The 20,160-nt window shown below is 43.8% G+C and overlaps 1 protein-coding gene across 1 annotated transcript in view; it reads right to left on the reverse strand.

Annotated features, from left to right (window-relative positions):
- Positions 1-4: 4 nt before the first annotated feature.
- LOC143824734 (uncharacterized) overlaps positions 5-20,160 on the reverse strand; it is a 33,436-nt gene continuing 13,280 nt past the window's right edge. Inside the window, exons 2-4 of the mRNA XM_077312334.1 lie at positions 1,116-1,359; positions 853-936; positions 5-573 (exon numbers count right to left, since the gene is read on the reverse strand). Coding sequence (XP_077168449.1) covers positions 74-573; positions 853-936; positions 1,116-1,359 — 828 coding nt within the window. The 3' untranslated portion in view covers positions 5-73. The remainder of the gene's footprint in view (positions 574-852; positions 937-1,115; positions 1,360-20,160) is intronic.

The raw sequence follows: 20,160 nt of genomic DNA on the forward strand, positions 1-20,160 counted from the left end.
AGAGTCAAAAATATAAACTTTATTCAACAAACAACAAAACACAGATAACATGAAATAGAAAAAGTGGGCAAAACTAGGAGGGGGAGTACTTGTCTGCTGGTTTTATTTTTCTCTTTCCGAGAATAGTCCTCCTTCTTGTTTGGGTGGAGGCATTCTGAGAGGGAGTCGGTGGGGTGGGTGCTGGAAGTGGTGGTGTTGGTGTGGGTGGTGGTGGGGGGGCGATTTGTGGAGGGTAGGCCCTTTCCATGACCGCTACAGCCCTCTCCATGAGTCTCCTTATCAGACGCACCTCCTCCACGCCTTCGCGTAGGATTTGGTTTGTCTCTCTAAGGACTGCCCTCAATTTTCTCCCCTCCTGGGCAATGAGTGTGAGCATGGCTTGGTCAGCGGCCGCGGCACGCCGTGACTCCTCATAGCAGTGCTCAAGGAGCCTCTCTCCCACGCTTGTCAAGACGGAGACGCGCCTCAGCCTGCCGCGTTCCCTCGTAAGCCTCTCCTCTGCTGGGAGCGCACCTCTAGGTGGTGGGCTGCCTGGAGCCAGGGGTGGTTCCTCCTCCTCATCTGAAAGAACCTCTGTTGGCAAAAAATGAGAAACAAAACTGTTAGTAACATCAAAAAAGTCAAAACACACCATGGTGGACATGGTGTTCTTTTTTGTCCCCGTGTTTTCCTGCCAAGAATTTAAACAATCCCCGGCGAGCACATGGCTATTGTTTGTTTGCCCATGGTGTGCTTTTACTTTTGCCTACTTTCACAGCAGGACTCTCAACAATTAAAAGGGAGCACATGGTTAGTGCCTAGCGACATTGTCCTGCAGCTATGGCTCGAAAGGAACAGGTCATGCACGCTCACCATCTTGAATCTGTATCCGCCTGCGCCGGGCAGGAGGTCCAAGCACCCTAGGCTGTTCCTCCTCCTGTGTTCCGGGTATGAAATCTGCAAAAAAAGGAAAAAAAACAGATCTAGGACCAAAGGGTGGCAAAGCCAGCTTCAAAGCCTACACCAGCAACGCAGAGGGACTCTCTTCTTTCTCTTAGCAGTGCTGCTGCCCTGCACAAACAGAAAAGCACAAAGCAGTTAAAACAGCCCCCCCCCCTATTTTTACTAATACTTACCAATGTTAGTTGATGCCCCCGAATCACTATCCACGTCAGGTGCTGCTGGAGACTCTAGGGGCCCCGTCCCTGGCAACTGTGTCTCTGTGGACAAGAGCAGAAAATAGTGAAAAACGAGCAAGCATACACCATGAACCACAAAGCAAGCTCCCAAAGTTGTGAGCCAAAGTACTGCAGAAGGCCTATGGGCGAGGCATGCTGCAAATATTTTGGGGCTGTTGGTTAAACATGACCGTTTCAAATACTAACCACATCAAGCACTCCACAGCCAACCATCTTAATAAATCTTTTAAAAATTAAATTATAAAATTATAAAATTAAAACCGTTTCAAATAGTAACCACAGCAAGCACTCCACAGCCTACCTTCTTTTAAAATCTTTTAAAAATTAAATTATAAAATTATAAAATTAAAACCGTTTCAAATAGTAACCACAGCAAGCACTCCACAGCCTACCGTCTTATGCGTTGCAACGAACACACGAGAAAACGATGCCCAAACGTCAGAACACACATTTGCTCAAAAGGAAATATAAAATAAAAAGAAAATCACTTACCGGAGGCAAGGGGCGTTTGCTCTGGAGCCTCCTCTGGCTCCCCAGGAGCGATGGCGATCAGGTCCAGCGTTACCGATTCCGCGGCTCGTTGCTGGACGGGGGGTGGAGGGCGAAAGCTGGAGGAGGTTCCCTCGCCGGGATCCTCCTCAGCGGGTGGTTCCTCGACCGGGGCAGCCGGCTTCCGAACCACCTTAAGGCTCCGGCCGACGCGCTTCGGCCTGCCGGATCCTTCCCCGTCCCCGTACAGCTGGCGCTGCTCCTCGAAGTAGGGGCAGGTAACCTTTTCGTTGCCGGAACCCTTATTATGGTTCACGGCACGCATGTACTCTGCCCTCATTGTCTTGGTCTTCGACCGGCATTCAAGGCCGGTCCTGTTGTGGCCCAGGGCGCGCATCTTAATAGCCACTTGTTCAAAAACCTCCCTATTCCTGTGGGAGGACTGGAACGCGTCCTGGATTTTCTCCTCCGAGAAAATCCCGATCAGGTCCCTGATCTCCGCGTCCCTCCAAGTTGGGCCACGGCCGGTTGCAGGGACGGACGAGGCTTGAGAAGACGATTCCATGTTGCTTTTGCTAGTAGCTGAGCAAAATGGTGGTGGGAGGTGCAGGGTGCAACGGATCATATACCTTCCCGCACACAAAGACAAAGGGACTAGCCGGCTCCTGATTGGTGGAGGGCAGCAGGGGACACGCACATTGGCCACATCAGGTCACATGTCACGTTCAAAACTCCTCGCGCGGGAACAGGATCTGCTCCTAATGGCCAGATTGGCGCCCTTGTTGTTTGACTTAACGCATGCGCGTATTCGTTTACACGCGAGAAGAGCAGTTTGAACATGCAGCGGGAGCCATTTTAGGAAAATGTCCGCCATTACACAAACGCATGCCGGTGTTCAACCGAGAGCAAGTGCGGCAGTACTCGGCAGTTCCCCAATAATATTCACCAGCCACAGCATAAATCAACCAAACATGACATGTAACTGGCGTACGTTCGTTGGCACGCTCAGAGGAATGTTTTTTAAAATGAACGGGGGACGGCGACTCCGCTTGCCGGAGGTCTAGCCGCCAATGGAAGGGGTTGTCCGCACCCAAGCACAAGCACGCACTGGGAACCACACAAAGACCCACTACACATAAGCCGCCCCTCATGATATCACCTCGAATCATGTCTATTGAACCCCTGTAAGCTAAGCAGGAGACTGCGAGCGGCGTACGTTCGTTGGCACGCTCAGAGGAAAATTTTTTAAAATGAACGGGGGACGGCAACTCCGCTTGCCGGAGGTCTAGCCGCCAATGGAAGGGGTTGTCCGCACCCAAGCACAAGCACGCACTGGGAACCACACAAAGACCCACTACACATAAGCCGCCCCTCATGAAATCACCACGAATCATGTCTATTGAACCCCTCTAAGCTAAGCAGGAGACTGCGAGCGGCGTACGTTCGTTGGCACGCTCAGAGGAAAATTTTTTAAAATGCTCCCTGTACGTTGACTCCGCTAGGACTGGCCGATGGTAGACGGGGTTTTAAGCTTTGGGCAAATTTTGGGAACGTGACGGTGTGTGCCACTGTGCTTGTGAAAAACTCTTGTGGTGTCCGGGCAGAATTTCCGAAAGTGATCGTGCTTGAAAGCCAGTCGCTGTCCCGTTGCCTCGTAGATCCCCGCTCGCTCGGAGAAAAAAAAAATGGCGAACAGTTCGCCGGAAGTTTGGAGGACAGGCTCGGGAGGAGGGACTTTGAAGAACCCGCAACAATGGTAACGCACAGGTCTTTAGCGCTACTGTTGCAGATTGGTTGCAGGAGTGTATCGCTATCCGGAGGGTGAATCCAGTTTTCTGGATTCCCCTAGAAGCGCTACAACGAAGCGCTTTTTGCGGGTCGGTTTCAGGATTGTTGCAGATTGTTTACGACGTCGTGCGTTATGGCAAATTAGTAGCGTTTTCAATCAGCAACCATTGTGCTATTTTTAAGCCGTGGGAAATGGCCCATACAATTCAGAATTACATAATTAAACATATATGTAAAATTGTAAATTATTGTAAAATTACCTTTTTAAACAAACACTAATTTCTGGGTATAAATGAGAACTGAGTGACTTAGCATGGGGGTTTCCATTATCCTTAGTGATTTAATAAATTGTAATTCAGCAGTCTCCCATTCGAGTCCTTGTGAAATTCCTTTCAAATAAAACCACTACTTTATGGTCCCCCATTGAGTGCCCTGGTTTGCAGTGCCCTTGTTCTTATACAGGTTTCTCAGTATTGTGAATAGAATCATAGGGGCTTTACGCACCGGGATCTTTGTTGCAAATTGGTCACTGAACGAAAAATCGCCATTTAAAATAGTGGAATTCGTCGTTATGCATACCTGCCTTTGTAGTGGAATCCAGTTGCGTTTTGTAGCGTTTCCCACAGCTTCCGGTCTCGGCAGAAAAGGAAGCGCTATTGCCAAGCTCGTCCCGCCCCTGGCCGTCAAGCAGCCAATGGGCAGCCGTTAGCATGCTCCCAAACAGCCCGTTTCCCTTTAAGAAAGGTTTTTTTTTTTAAAAAAAACAGACCCATTGTAACGAATCTGTGTAGATTCGTTGCAACGGAGAGACCCATCCAGCTGCCTAATGTGAGCTGTCGTTTGATCGTATGATCGTTGCCACGCTGCCTCGAGTGATAAACCCCCCCCCCTCTCACGGGCCCGATTTTCGGCTGAATTAATGTGTAAAAAATAAAAGGACTTTATTTCAGCAAACGGGCTTTTATGTGGTTTGTGCTTAGTGACTAAAGGTGAAGGACTGAAGCCAGGGAAGCCTCTAAACAGAAAGAGGCTCGCTGGTGCGTTTATCCCCGCTCGCTCGGAGAAAAAAAATGGCGATCGCTTCGCCGGAAGTTTGGAGGACAGGCTCAGGAGGAGGGACTTTGAAGAAACCGCAACAATGTTAACACACAGGTCTTTATCGCTAGTGTTGCAGATTGTTTGCAAGAGTGTAACGCTTTCCGGAGGGTGAATCCACTTTTTGGGATTCCCCTGAAAGCGCTACAACGAAGCGCTTTTTGCTGATCGGTTTCAGGAGTGTTGCAGATTGTCTACGACGTCGTGCGTTATGGCAAATCAATAGCGTTTCCAATTGGCAACCATTGTGCGATTTTGAAGCCGTGCAAAAAGCCCCATAGGGCTGGAAGGTACCACCAAGGTCATCTAATCCAATCCCTGTACAATGCAGGAACTCACAACTACCTGCCCACCCAAGGTGACTTCAGTTTCATGCCCAAGTGATCCCTCCACCAAAAATCTCCAGAATCCAGCCTGGCCTGGAGGAAATTCACCTACCATCCCACAGTGGCCATCAGCAATTCCTCGGGTATGCAAGGAAGGGCCACAAGAGACAGACACTGGCACATCACTTCCTGCCCACCCACTCACATTCTCCCTAAGTTCATAACATCAGCATTTCTGTCAGATGACTCTGTAGCCTCTTTTAAAAAACTTGCAAAGAAGGAGAACTCACCACCTCCTGTTCTAATGAGGAACAGCTCTTGATATCAGATTTGTGTCCATTTATCCTTTGGCATAAGATTTGATCTGCTTGCTTGCTGTATGTAGAGAACTGAAGGACATTATTGGCATTTAATGATATATATATAGTGTCAAAATGAATAAGCCTGAGATGGGCTGTCTGGATGTATGTGGCAGCAAAGTTAGCATCTGGGTTTATTGCAAACTCTGATACTAGTGCCCAAATTAGATGCTGTATTATTGTGGATGAGGACCACTTTGGGACTGGGGGACTGTGTGCAAGAAAAGGTTGCCCCCCCTACTTATAAAAGAGAACTGTCATTATCCAATAGAAATTGTAAGTCACTGATGATGTACTGAACTGCTGAGAGCTGTATGTGTTCTATTATTGTCTCTTTTGGGCCAGTCTTGCAATAGGTTTTCCCTGGGTACCATTCTGGCTTTGTTAATCTGTTTCTTGACTGCATCAGGTGGATACTTTAGTTCCAAAACGGTTTGTTGTAGATCCCTCAGATGAGAATCTCTGTCTTTAGGATTTGAGCAGATGTGGCTGCGTAGAGCTTGGCAATATACAATGCATCATTTGGTATGTTTAGGATGGTATCTGGAGACATGTAAGTATGTGTGTTGGTCGGCAGGTTTCCAGTCTATGCGTCCATTGTGTATTTTTACAGTAGTGTCAAAAATGGATTTCTTGCATAGATTAGTTTTATTGCTAGGTTAATGATGGGGCGAGAGTAGTTGAATGCCTGAGCTTCTCTATCATGTGTTCAGGGCTTCTTTACAATGTGTTCAGACAATAAAAATGCCATCAATGTATTGTAGCATAAGAGAGGTGGGAGTGGGTGGGAGTTTAGGAAGGGTTGCTCCACGTTAGCCATAAAGATATTAGCTTACTGTAAGGCCATGCAGGTGCCCATTGATCTGAAGGAACAAAATTATCACCAGATTTAAAACAGCTATGGATGAGAACAAAATGGCACAATTTGATGGAAAAGTCAGCTATGGTGAAAGCACCCATAGGAGACACCCGAGAAGGATAATATTACGCAAAAGTGGCTGAGGATGAAGTGGTAAGGGAGACCACCAGGTGTCCCCAGTGTGGCTGAAGGGGTAGGCAAGTTTCTAATAAGTTTGAAAGAGAGGCACAGTTCCATAAAGCTTGAGATGCTGTGTCTTGAACAAAAAAGAAGTGTGATTTATTGTTATGCTTTAGATGACCATTAAAGCACAACAATCAGTCTCAGTTAATGTGAAAAGAGGGTTTGCTTTCAGTCATCAAAGCGTCTCCACTGAACAGTGGTAATAAACAGTGATCTGGTTTCATTTACTGTGGCACCTGGCTCTCTCCTTTGTTGTGGGCAGATAAAAGAACTGAATATGTGTGCTACCAATCTGAAGTGTTGGAAATCCTTTATAGAACCTTTTGTAGGAATAAAAGGCAAAGCTATAACCACATGAAGTAAATAAAAGTGCAAGATTTGCCAGGGAACACTTGCTAGGTGAAAAGCAGATGACTAAAGATTCCCTTTTTACTTCACAATGACTAAAACCAATCTAAACAGACAGTCCTACATATTCCTCAATGCAATGGATGTACTTGAGGGTGATTTTGCCATTTTTTGGAATATTCTTTCCTGCCTTTGCTACAAGGAGCTCAGGGGAACACCCTTGTTTTTTTCCTTCTGTTGTCCCTCCAACCATATGCAAGGAAGGTTAGGCTGACAGAGTGACTAGATCAGAATCACCCACTGAGCTTCATGACAATTCGAACCCTTGTCTTTCAAGAGTTCAACCACTACAAAACAGTAGCTCCAAATTATGATCCATTTAATCCAAAATTTTCAAGAAAAGAAAATTTGAGTCCAGTGGCACCTTTAAAACCAACAAAGTTTCATTCACAGGAGGTTGTTTTTTATACTTATTAGTAGTACCGTATTTGCCGGTGTATAAGACAACTGGGAGTATAAGACGACCCCCCAACATTTCCACTCAAAATATAGAGTTTGTTACATTACATTACAGTACTATGGGCCACTATGGGCAGCTCTGTCTATCCCAACTGAAGTGCACCCGGCGTATAGGACGACCCCCCCACTTGGAGACATGTTTTTCAGGGGGGGGGAAGTAGTCTTATACGCCAGCAAATACTGTATATATTTTATTTTGTATTGTTTTAAACCATTGTGAGCCACTGTGAGCTGGATGGGCCAAGACATAAAATAAATTCTGCTACATGCTACACTGATCCTTATAAATTGCAAGTTTATTATAAACATTGCTGGAATAATATAGGCGGGTGAATATATGTAATAATCATAATGTATATAGTCTTATTTAATAGGTTATTTTTTAGCATTTCAAAATGCAACCTTCTGTTGATATCTTTCAACTTAAAGACTTGGTATGTAAATCTGATGCTCTAATAGACAGATAACTAATTTTGCAATTACAGTCTGCTCCTTGGTTCAAATTATTTAAAACTTTACTTTAGACCCCTCTGTTTAGTTAATATTCCAAATCATTCATTCATTCATTCATTCATTCATTCATTCATTCATTCATTCATTTGGATTTCTATACCACCCATTCCTTGCGGCTCTGGGTGGTTTACATTGAACATTGAATAACTCTTACATGGAACATTACATAATCTGCAACATTGAGCAACCTTCAATAAAACCTTATAACAGTTCAACAGTAATACAGTATATAATACCATTGGGAGGTCATGGGAGGGTGTCTGGGGGGACCAGTAGATGTTTTGAGTCAGCTGGCCTCAACTGAATGCCTGGTGGATGAGCTCCCTTTTGCAGGCCCTGCGGAAATGTAGAAGGTCGGGCAGGGCTCTGATCTCCTCAGGGAGCTCGTTCCACCACGTGGGGGCCAGAACCAAGAAGGCTCTGGCCCATGTTGAGGTCCGATGCATTTCTTTGGGGCCAAGGATCCACAGCCAGTTGGAGGTGGCAGAGTGTAAGGCTCTTTTGGGGGTATAGGGAGGGAGGCGGTCTCTCAAATACACTGGGCCCAAACCGCGTATGGTCTAAAAGGTGATTACCAGAACCTTAAGCTTAATCTGGAATTCAACTGGGAGCCAGCCACGTTGCTGGAGTACCAGCTGGATGTGGGATCTCTGTAGTGTTTTAGTGAGAATCCTGGCCACAGCATTCTGCACCAGCTGTAGTTTCCAGATTGAGGATAAGGGTAGACCTGCATAGAGCAAGTTGCAGAAGTTCAGTCTAGAGGTGACCGTTGCATGGAGCACTGTGGCTAGGTGCTCTGGGTCCAGGTAGGGTGCTAGTAGCTTGGCTTGGTGGAGTTGGTAGAATATCAGCCGCTCTACCTTTGTGACCTGGGCTTCCATTGTAAGGGAAGCATCCAGAATCACATCCAGGTTCCTGGCGGAATGAGTCGCTAGGAGTTGCACACCATCCAGGGCAGGCAGACACGCTTCCTCCCATGGTCCCTTCCTACCCAACTACAGGACCTCTGTCTTTGTAGGGCTGAGCTTCAGGCAACTCTGCTTGATCATTTTGTCACTGCTTCCAGACATCTGGCTAAGGGTTCTGGGGGAGAGTCAGGGCGGTCATCCATCAGGAGGAAGAGCTGGGTGCCATCCGCATATTGGTGGCAATCCAGCCCAAACCTCAGCACCAGCTGAGCCAGAAGGTGCATAAAGATGTTAAATAGGATAGGAGAGAGGACTGCACCTTGTGGGACTCCACATGTGAGTTGGTGCTGGTTAGACACTCTCCTATTGCTACCCTCTATCCTTGGCCCCGGAGGAAGGAATTCAGCCACTTAAGGGCAGTTCCTTGTATTCCGGTGTCTCATATTCTGGTGTTGGCTAGGCGGTGAGCTAGGAGCTCATGATCTACTGTGTCAAACACTGCTGACAGGTCTAATAGTATGAGCAGTGCTGACCCGCCCTGGTCTAGCTGGTGTCGGAGGTCGTCCGTCAGGGCGACTAGCGCTGTTTTTACCCCATGTCCAGGCCAGAAGCCCGACTGAAATGGGTCAAGGGCTGAAGTTTCCTCCAGGAATGTTGATATTTGGTCTGCAGCAGCCCTTTCAACCAACTTCCCCAGAAACGCTAAGTGCAAAACGGGGCAATAGTTTTCAGGCTCCTGTGAGGCCAGAGATGGTTTCTTGAGCAAAGGGTGTAGTGCGGCCTTTGCATTGTTACACTTTCAGTGAATGCAAATGGTCATTTTAGCTGGTTATTATAAAAAAACAAAGGGTCAATGCTACTATATTTACAGAATTCTAGTTCTTCAGGACTTACTCCATTATATCTTAGACTGCCTTAGACTGTCTATGAATAATCCAGGGCCAATTTTCTTGTTCTGCTTCTTTTTGGTTCGTTCATTCATTCATTCATTCATTCATTCATTCATTCATTCATTCATTCATTCATTCATTCATTCATTCATTCATTCATTCATTCATGGATTTATATACAGCCTCTCTCCATAAAACTGTCTCATTCCACCAGGCAGTCCTATTCCTCTCAGCTGTCAGGCCCCTGACTCTTCTTCTCCATAGGAGCTATGTGGCTTACTCCACTTGCTGGCAGGCAAAAAGCCTGGTAGTGGGGTGGCCCAGCCATGGGGGTGGGACTGCCATAGCTGGCATCATGCCCATGGTAGAGCACAGCCAGTAGGCTTTCCCACTCTCCAGTGGCCAGAAGGCCCAGGAGCACAGCCAATCTCCTCCCCGGCTTACTTTCTGCTGGCTCTTTTTCTTCCCAAGTGTCCAAAACAGACAGTAAAGGGAATGGGGGCAGGGAAGACCCATGATTGACCCTCAGTGGGGGAGTACCCTGTTCCCAGTGAGAGCCATCAGGTAGTGTGTGTGTCATCTGCACACAAACTTAAGATCTTGGCTAAAGATTTGGTGACTGACTAATTGAAAATGCCAAAATGCTGAGCAGATGAAGTATCCTACTATCAACAAATAGTGGACTTTTTAAAAATGGGAAGCCTTCTTAACAGAAAATAATAGCAGTGCAGTCTTAAGGAGAGTCACAGCCTTCTAGATCAGTTGACTTCAGGACTTGGAAGGAGTCACTCAGCTTAGGATTGTACTGAAAGAGACTTCTTAAGGATAATTAGGAATCTTTCAAATGGGTTTGTTCATGAATACAGATCTCATTATCTGCAAAATTACATAGAAATAAATTGGTGGCTTCCCTTGTACCATGTTGTACTGTATATGCTTTTATTTCTTATCCTGTATGTTGAACATTTTACTGAATATTTGTATTTATAATTCACTTTGTCATGTACCAGCAAGGAATTTCTTTTGTGGTCAAACGAAGAGCAAAAGGCATAAACAACATGTTCAAGGGTGCATGCAAAAATGTAAAGAATCTATTTTTTTAAAAGTAAATTGGGAACCAGATGATAATCATTCAGATTAAAGAGACCACCCAACAAGAAGTAAGTAAAGACTTCAGAATACTGGAAGGTTACAATTCATAGTCAGGTAAAACAACAATAAGTAGCGGGATGGATCTGCACCTATTCTTATGCAAGGAAGTATAGATATAGAACGTAGATTTAATACAGTTAACTACAACAGAAAACACTCTTGATAAGCCTTCCCTAGCACTGTGTAAAACTTAGATCAGTATAGCTAATAGTCAAAATAACCCTATTGGTGGATACTTAAAACTGCAGATCAGGGACATGTAGATAGAATGAAGGTTTTTCAGCAAACTTGCCCCCTCCCCAGATTTATAGGCAGATTTAAAATATATTTTAAAAAATTGGAGGGGAGGACACCCCCCAGCAGCTCAGTATTGTTTGTGCAAGCACAGACATCATACCTTCATTGCCTTACCAAGAGAATTGGAGGAGGCATCACAACATGTAAGCTGTTAAAGGAGAGCAGGAGCTGTTTCCTCTAACATGTTTGTAAACCTCTGCGAACCAGTTTGCTGAGAGCAGTGGTCATACTAATCCAAATGATAAGTTAATAAATAAATAAACAGGCAGAAAGCAGTTGGGTGCCATGGGGCATGGGAGGCAGAGAGCAGGATGAACAGAAGGTCAAAGTCGTACAAGATTAGGCATGGGTCTTTGAACAGCCAAATAGAGTGGAGAGCATTGGGCTGCATGTGTAAAAGGTTTCTGGCTCAGTTACAGGTTTTGGCTGAGATTTTTTTCTTTGCAACAATTTTTTTTCCTTCCACCATGCCAAGTCATCTCCATACAGACCATTTGATCTAAGAGTGAGACTCAGGCACCATTTTAAAATGCCCTCCTTGTTGCTGCCATTTGCTTGGGAAAGATCCCTGCCTCACCTTCTCTTGCAATAAGCCCTTTCTGGAGCGCACAGCCGAGTGGGACTGTGTGTGGCTCCCAATTGGCCACTTGGCTCTGGAGTGACACTCAGAGGGGCCAATCAGGAGCTGCTTCGCGGCTCCTGATTGGCCCCTCCGAGTTTTTATCATGGACCCGGCCTGCCCTTTTCTCCTCCTAGTTTGCCTGTACTGCTTTATTTATACCGCTCCACAGGAGCGGTTTACAGATAAAAATAAACATCTCTGTAAACAGTACACACACACATCCTTTAAAGCTGCCCCAGGTGATTTTTTTTCTCCTGTGATCCCAGTTTTGTGAGAAACTCATGTATCACTAGACCTATGCCCTCTCTTAAAAAAAAATTAAACAGACACGATGGGAAAAGTCAGCAATAATTGAGCTTGTGCACTGATGAAGGGGGCGAACCACTAGGTTCTGCAAAGATGGCTATTGGACAGTGAATACTACTTGAAGGATGTCTACATACAAGTTCAAAAAACACACCAGTAATGTGAAACTGACCAATAAAGAGAGATGAGCCACATGACACAAAAACAGACAACAACTCTGAATGTTGTCTTACTTTTTGTTTTTTTCTCACTGGTATGGAGAACACATACTCCCTGATTCCACAGAAAAAATCAGATTTTTTCAAAAGGTGCAGAGTGCAAGCACGGGTTTTGAATTAAAGGCATACCACCTTGAATTCAACGATAATAAAAAAATAAGCTGTATGTGCAGAAAGGGCCATTGTCTTCTTTTGGCTTAATGCTTTTGGCTGTTTGGAGATTAGACATTTTGCCTATGCTATGATACTTATTATGAATTTATCTTTTCAGAAGACCATCTCCTCAAGGCATTTTGGTTCATGTATACCTTTGTCTGGATCATAGATTGATTTGTCACTACCAACACAAATGGTTTTATTTACACCTGAAATCGAAATATAATTTCGCATAGGCATGCCTTTTCTCCCCTGCTCAGACATTTGTCTACAATTTTATTTTTCAGTCTTGGGGTGTAACTGGATACATCCGGTATGTCTAGCAACTTAAACTTCATGGGAATTGTACCTCTCCCCATGCTATATTGCCATAGTAGTAGCAGAAGAAATGTGTCTGCTTCTCAAATTTTTCAAGGCCACTGTCTGATATATATTTTTGATAGATAAAAATGACTCTATCTGAGTGGGCACATATAAACTGGGATAAATCCAAAGGTTCCTTTCCACAAATAATACAGTCTTCCTGTGAAGCAAGGAAACGTCCACTGACAAAGTACACTTTTTCCATAGCAGATGGTTCCTTGCATTGGTCTGCTGTTTTGCATCACAGAAAGGTTCCATAGTTAGGGAAGGAAACCTTTCGATCCTCTCTATTATAATTACCTGCTTCAACTAGTAATGTGATTTCATTCAAAACATAGAGAAAAGCTCAGCTGATTAGTTTATGTGTAGCTTGGTTGATTAGTTTGTGTGTATAGCTTCGTTGACCAATCATGTGAAATGAAAGTTTTTGTGATAGTGAATAGAGGAACGGGGAAGCCCTGTCATAAATATCTGGTATGCCAGTTAGATTGTATATCGGGCACTCCATGGATGTAAATATGTGATACATTTTAGGTGGCAGTGTGAAAGCTTTTGTGCCAGATCCTATATCCATAGATAATTCTAGGATTGGGTCTTTATGTGATAATGGCATTAAGTGAACTATCTTGGACCGTATCCTGTAACAGTGACTATTCAATGTTGAATCTTGATAAATGGCAATTCCTTCTCCAGATCCAAATAGAACCTCACCTAATGTCCTCCAGTCTTTGGGAGAGATTAAGATCTCCTCCCCCCATAAAGCACTTGGGGTAACTTTTGATTTCATTTAGCACCATTATTTACCCTGCTTGGTTCACTACTATCTCTTTCCCTGTTATTTCTTTCTCCCTCCTAGATTAGCTATTTAGGTGATCCCAACCCACCTGATATCATGCAGTTATTGTGATGATGTCATAGTACTATGGGACCAATCAGATTTGTGCATGTGATGACATCATCGTGTGTGAAAAAGGGGAGAGTAAAAGAAGAAGCAAATATTTACCTATGGAGGTCTGAGTGACTGCTGAATAGGGAGGGCATTTTTGGCACTGTGGAAAATCCAAGTAGTTTATGTAGTTTCAGCTCAGTTTTAACTCAAGCTTTAAATGAATATTTTTAAAGATATTGTGAAGGAGAAAGAAATTGCCTTTGCAATTGTAGAAATGCAGTATGTTCAAGATATATTCAGAATTCTCCGCAAGGCTGAAAGGATGTTTGGAGTTAGACTTTAAAAACAGTGGGATTTAGTGTAACAGGTTTGGCAGTCGACTTGGTGCAGTTCATTCAGCTGATGAATTGATGTAGGCCCAACTGCCTAACGTGTACCATGTGTTTGCTTTGGCAGTAGAAGTGGAAAAATCATTTGGAGAAAAATTGTATTATTCAACAGATTTTTGTTTTGTTTGCATTCATGATTTTTTTTAAGTCTTCCTTTAATTGAAATCACAAAGGTAGAGTTCAGAGAGACCTTCCCCGATTAGAACCATACTTAGACCAATGAGAGAAGCAGTGTGCCAGAAAATGAATTTGTGCATCGTAGCCTGTCTGATAATAGTCTCTCTCTCTCCCCCTCTCTGAGCTGCTACAAATCTGATGTGTGTGTGCTGGACAGCTGCAGTTTTTTCCAGCAGTTTTTCACCCTGAAAACTTAACCCAGGATGGTGTTATAGTAATGCTGATCTTTCAAATAGTATAATTATCAACATCTCAAATCATTCAGGAAATAATGAGATTTTAATGCTATTACAACGAATTTCACAGGCCACTATTGATATGTTTCTTTTAATTTCTATGTCTTTTTTAACGCCATTGTATAGACATAACAAAACCAGAAGGCACGTTACTCAAGCTCAAGGGACATAACTGGTTCTTGTATGGAAGGAGATGGATACACAGAGGCCTCTTTCAGCTTCAAGTGGGCATACAGTGTGGGATTGGCTTAGGGATGCTCAAGGCCCTGCTCCCTTTCTCTTCACCACTGGTGATCAAGTAGCTAGTTAATTGTGTGTATTTCTAGGAGCACCTTACTTGTAGCCATCTGAAGCTGAAGGATTTGTTGGAGTAAAGCATGCCTGGACACTGGGGGCCCTATATTTCCTTTTCTTTTGAACCAGACTGTATAAATGTGGGATGCTTCTCTTTGTCTACACTAGAAGTTTCTCTTGGACTCTTCCTTCTCTTTCTGTGCTCTTCTGCAGATCTCCTGCAGGTCTCTCCTAAGGAAGCAAGCCAGGGGCCCACACCTATGATTTCATACATAAACATACGTGCTGCTGGATCAGCTAGCTGCATGCATTAGGGAATAGCATTATTTAGTTTAAACTCTGCTTTCTTCTATTACATTACATTACATTTGACTATGAATAAGCTTCAGTAAAAGTTTCATATTTGTCACCCTTTGAAAAATGTTTAACCACATGTGATTCCACAATTCCCTGACTGCAACTATGTTATCCAATACATATACACAATAGGATTTATTGAGAGTTGGCTTTTGGTCTCCTCCTAGAGAAAGTTTTTCTCTGTACCCAGCAAAGTTTCTTCAGGAAGACAGTTTCATCAGGCCCCAACTCCCATCTGATCTGTTTGAAGCTGAGCTCTTCTGTTCTCCCATCTTAGAGACTTCACTGCCTGCCAAATTTCTGAAATGCAGCAAATTTGGGTTGCAGAGAAAAGGATAGAAGGCCTGGGACTTGTCTGAGGGAAACTGTTAATTCCAAGCCAGAAAAAGGATGCCAGTCAGAGCAGTGGCAGCAGCCGTCTGGCCAGCAGCTGGAAGAGCATACGGGGGGAAAGCAGCCCTCTATTTCTTCAAGTTAACCTTTGGGACGTTCTCTTTTTCCTTGTGTTAATGGATGCAGCTTGCCAAAATTTGCCTTTGTTCTGAGTGCTCTTCCTGAAGGGCACTGAAGATCATTTTAAATGAGTAGCCGTGTTGGTCTGAAGTAGCACAACCAAAGCAGAGTCCAGTAGCAGCTTTAAGACCAACAAGATTTATTCTTTAGTCTTAAAGACCAACAAAGATTTATTCAAGGTGTGAGCTTTCGAGTGCAAGCACTGTTCGTCAGACTATGAACTGACCATCTGAGGGAGAATGCTTGCACTCGAAAGCTCACACCTTGAATAAATCTTTGTTGGTCTTAAAGCTGCTACTGGACTCTGATTTTACTGAAGATCATGTCTCTTCAAATCTTGATATGTTCATAGACATTATCATTCAGTTTTGCCTTTAGCTGTGCAGTTATTAGGTTTGTTTGTTATATTGAAAACCATTTAATATCGTGAATATTTTTTCTCTATACTTTTGAAGCAATGTCACATTTGTTTGCCAAGCCAGGAGGGAACTGTCATTTATTGATTTGAACACCCTGCCCCTAATGAGGAAGGATTATACCTGCTCCTATGTGATTGCTGGGTACAGTGTAAATGCACAGTATAAATGTACAGGGGAAGTATCTGTGCATCAGCATCCTCCCTGGGATTGGGGATGGTGCTTTCTGAATGTTATCAGTCACAGGAAGGGAACATGGACACCATGCATAGACTCCATGTGTTCATTAGTTGATAGTCATGCAGATAAGGTTGTCAGGTCCCTTCTAGCTGCCACTGGGGAATGGGGTGTATGTACTCTTGGAGGGGGGAAGAGTGCAGAAAATTAACACGATGTGCTGACATCACCTGGAAGTGATGTCAGCACATCAAGAGGCAATGTTCTGGCTTTCGGGCAAAAACTCTATGGTAGAATTAGCCTCTTACTATAGAGGTTTGTCAAAAACCAGAGTGTTGCCCCATGATGTTATCAATGTATTTGCATTGCTTTTGTGTGATATCAGCACATTGCATTTACTTCATGTTGGCTGCCTGAAAGGTATAAAAGTGCATGAGTTTGCCTGATTTTCTCTGTTCAGTAGTTGTAGTCTGTTGCTGGAGTTGCGCAGACTTAATACAACTAGTTGCTGTGTCCACCTATTAGATGAAGCGTTGGAAGGCAAGTTTCTATTTTTGCACATCATATGGAAATAAGAGTAGGGAAAAGAATAAGGGAATTAGTGAGGTACACAGTCACAGTTTCTGCTTTCCTCAGGGTGAGAAATGACCCTTCAAGCCACTTTTAACCAGGCCTGAATTTGAATTTGGAGGCTGTGAAGGGATAAAGCTCTTGAGATGCCATTGTAATGGATCCTTAATATCCAGCTCATGTCACGGGTTCCTGAAAAGTTTTGCATCCCAAGCCTGGTTTAAGTCAGTCATTTATCATCATTGCCGCAGGTTTGTTTAATTTGATTTCCTTTTGCTTAATTTAATTTCCTCTAATTCAGTGCAATTTCCTATGTTGGTTTTTAATACTATATAAAACATATAAATGGAAACAAAATAACAAGAAACCAGGATTAAACAGGGAAAAAAGCCACCTTCCATCTGTATCCCTTTGATTAAATAAGTTGCAAATGACATCATTGTAACCATTAAGACTGAATAAGCAATTGTCTCATTCCTTAAAGTTTGCTGCAGAGCCCTGGGTGTAAGCTGCATGAAGCTTTTATTCCAATCCCAGGTTGATTCGGTCCCTGCCATCTACACAGAATGCGCTTTCCTTATTGATTTTGTCCGATTTAAAATTTCCCTCTGCAACAAACATGATTGATCCGGAGTAACCCTACCTTTTCCCTGCGTGGAAATAACCCTCAATATTTTCAGAATCAGATTGAGAAAGCATGTTTGCCATGGCAGAGAAGCTCTGATTGGTCCCATGGTAGAGAAGCGCCCAGGCTGTAAGCTTTTCTTAAAGGGGAAGCACTAATTTTCTCTCCCCAGAAGCTGCAGACGCAGTAACTTCTGTGTGGGTAGAGGTTTGCCTCATGGTTTTTTTCTCCCTCCTTTGTTGTCTTCAATCTTCTCTCCCCCTTCCCTTTCAAGGGAAGGGAAGGGAGGAGGAAGGAAGGAAGGAAGGAAGGAAGGAAGGAAGGAAGGAAGGAAGGAAGGAAGGAAGGAAGGAAGGAAGGAAGGAGGGAGCTCCGTCTGGGCTTGGCTCCCCCCTTCCCTTCTGAGCTTCCCTAACCTCTTGCAAAACACTTTTTTGTTTCAATGGGGAGGGGGGGGAGAGGAAGACTGAGTTGAAATTGATCTGGATCCACACAAGGAAAAAAACAAAGTAACTGCAGAATCAGCCCTGGTTGATCCACAGGTCTCATACTGGGAGGGAGAGATTTCTCCTGCTCTCTTTGTTATGATCAGGGCGAGAACATACACAGAGAGCTGAACCATGATGTGGTCAGGGAATCCATCACCCCACTTGGTCCAGCAGTTTACCCCACCTAAGAATTGGAATGGGGAATTTAAAATTTGTGAGTGGACAATATCCATTGAAAGAATAAGCTTGCTTTTAGATTAAGAAAATTGTCCTTTGAAAAAGAAGACACAAACTAGGGGCCTTTGGTGCCTTCCCAAATTATAGTGCTCATTACAGCTGTGCCCACCTAAGGTTCTTTCTGGTTTAGGATTGATTTTCAAAGAGTGCTATCATCCATATTGTCTTGGTGCTGTCCTGAGAAATATTCTTTTAAACTTTTTGTCCATGATTGTGGCATGGAACTTGAAGTGGGGAGGGGCAACTTAAATTTATTTGACAAATACATTCATTATAAGCAGATGAATGCTTCCCAATCTAAAAAAGTAAATTGATTTTAACCCAGTTTATATATTTCTAATGCTAACAATTCATAGTTGTACAATCTATAGTTGTGGGCCTAGTGGCAACAGGGTTGTAGAGGGTTCAGTTATGAGGAAATTGATAACTTCTTTGAAGCTTCACTTGGGACTGTGGCAGCCCATCTAGCAAGGAAGGCTGTCCATATGAAGCAAATAGAGTTGGCAACTCCAACTTGAGAAACTTCTGGAGATTTGGGGAAGGAATCTGAGAAGGGTACAGTTTGGGGAAGAAAGGAAATTCAGCAGGTATCTAAAGCCATGGACTCCATCTTTCAAAGCTGCCATTTTCTCAGGGGAATTCATCTCTGTAGTTAGAGGTTCAAGTGTATTTCTGGGGATCTTCAGGCTTTACCTGAAGGTCGGTAACCTTACAAGCAGATAGTAGAAAACAGCCCTCTTTCCCTAAAGCTGTTCCTGTAAATTGAATTATACTGACAAAGCTTTTAATGAAGACTATGGAATATGACTGAAAAAGGAGTAGAATGTTTAAAATGTGTGGTGCCTGCCTGGATGCCAACTGATTTGACAGGAATGTATTTCCCCATTATCCTAGATGTTATAGAGATTGGACGTTGTGTAGAAGCTAGCTATAGGTCACTTAATCCATAAAAGTGAAATGTTTTTCAAACTCTGCAAGGGTTTTTCTGTTTCTTGAGGGTTTGTTTTTTTCCAGGACAGAGCCCTGGTCAAATTAATCCCTTTATTTATTTTAAAGTTTTGTTGTATGAGACTCTTCACTGTGCAATCCCTGTGTCTTGTTGGAGGAAACAATTATTTTGCAGATCAAATGGGTAGCTGTGAATTGAATGCTGGATATTAGCTCAACAAAACAAAGTCAGAGTCCAGCTATTACTTTTATGCAAATTTTATTTGGGTCCACTCCTCTCCTATTTAAGTGCTTGTTTCCTGGGCCTGGTGCTCAGTTGGTTTGGGACATCCTTCTCCTTCAGTTGCATCTTGTTTTGTACAGTATTTGTTGCTGTGTTTATCTTCACAGCTTTATGGTAATTTCAAGCATTGAATCATGTCAGGCCTGGGACCACCTCGGACTGGCCCTGATGTCATCAGGAAGTAGGAATTTGGCCCAATCTGAAATGAGCAGTGAGGTGGGCCAAATTCCTCATGCGGAAATGGTCAGAGTGAATTCTGAATTAGATTGACTTCCTTCCAGCCCACTAGCAGTATCAACTCCCACTTATCTGCGGCTGGTCAATCACAGGGTTCAGAGCAGCCTGTAGCTCTAGTTCTGACTGACTAGTGAGGACCTTCTCTGCACAGAGGCATTTAAGGCACACCACCTCCAGTTTTGATATCTGTGCTCCAGTAATATATGGTTTCTGATTTCCAGATGGGAGTCTTCTCCTGTGTTTGACGACTGCCTTGTCCAGGATTTTTCTTCCTGACAAGCCAGGTGATTAAGTGGAAGTCAGGACAATCTGCCCCCCCCCCCCGTTTTGACGTGTCAATCATTATGACATGGCATCAGCCACCAATCACCTTTCAGCAGTGTATTCTCGCACTCTAGCGACCCCCCAACATAGAAAAATAATTTTAATTAAAAAAATCAAGATCTGCATAGCTATGCTTATAGAGAATGTTTATAGCTAGAGCATGTTTATAGCTATGCAGATCTGCTGCAACATATAATGATTTAAGTTAGTGAAGCAGTATTTTCATGTGTCGTCCCCCCTCTCCCTTAGCAGGAAAGCTCAATTTGTGAGCAGCATGGAGGGGCAAAGGAGAAAACAACCACTTTCCCTTGGCTCTGCAGCATGACTCCAAACAGAGTAGTACAGCAGGGCAAAGGAAAAAACAGCAAGGTGACCTGGCTCTCTGCCTCAGCTCCCTCCCACATGGTCAGGCTACAGTCCTTTAAAAAAAA

The sequence above is a fragment of the Paroedura picta genome, chromosome 1 (assembly GCF_049243985.1).
Source record: "Paroedura picta isolate Pp20150507F chromosome 1, Ppicta_v3.0, whole genome shotgun sequence".
Lineage (NCBI taxonomy): Eukaryota > Metazoa > Chordata > Lepidosauria > Squamata > Gekkonidae > Paroedura > Paroedura picta.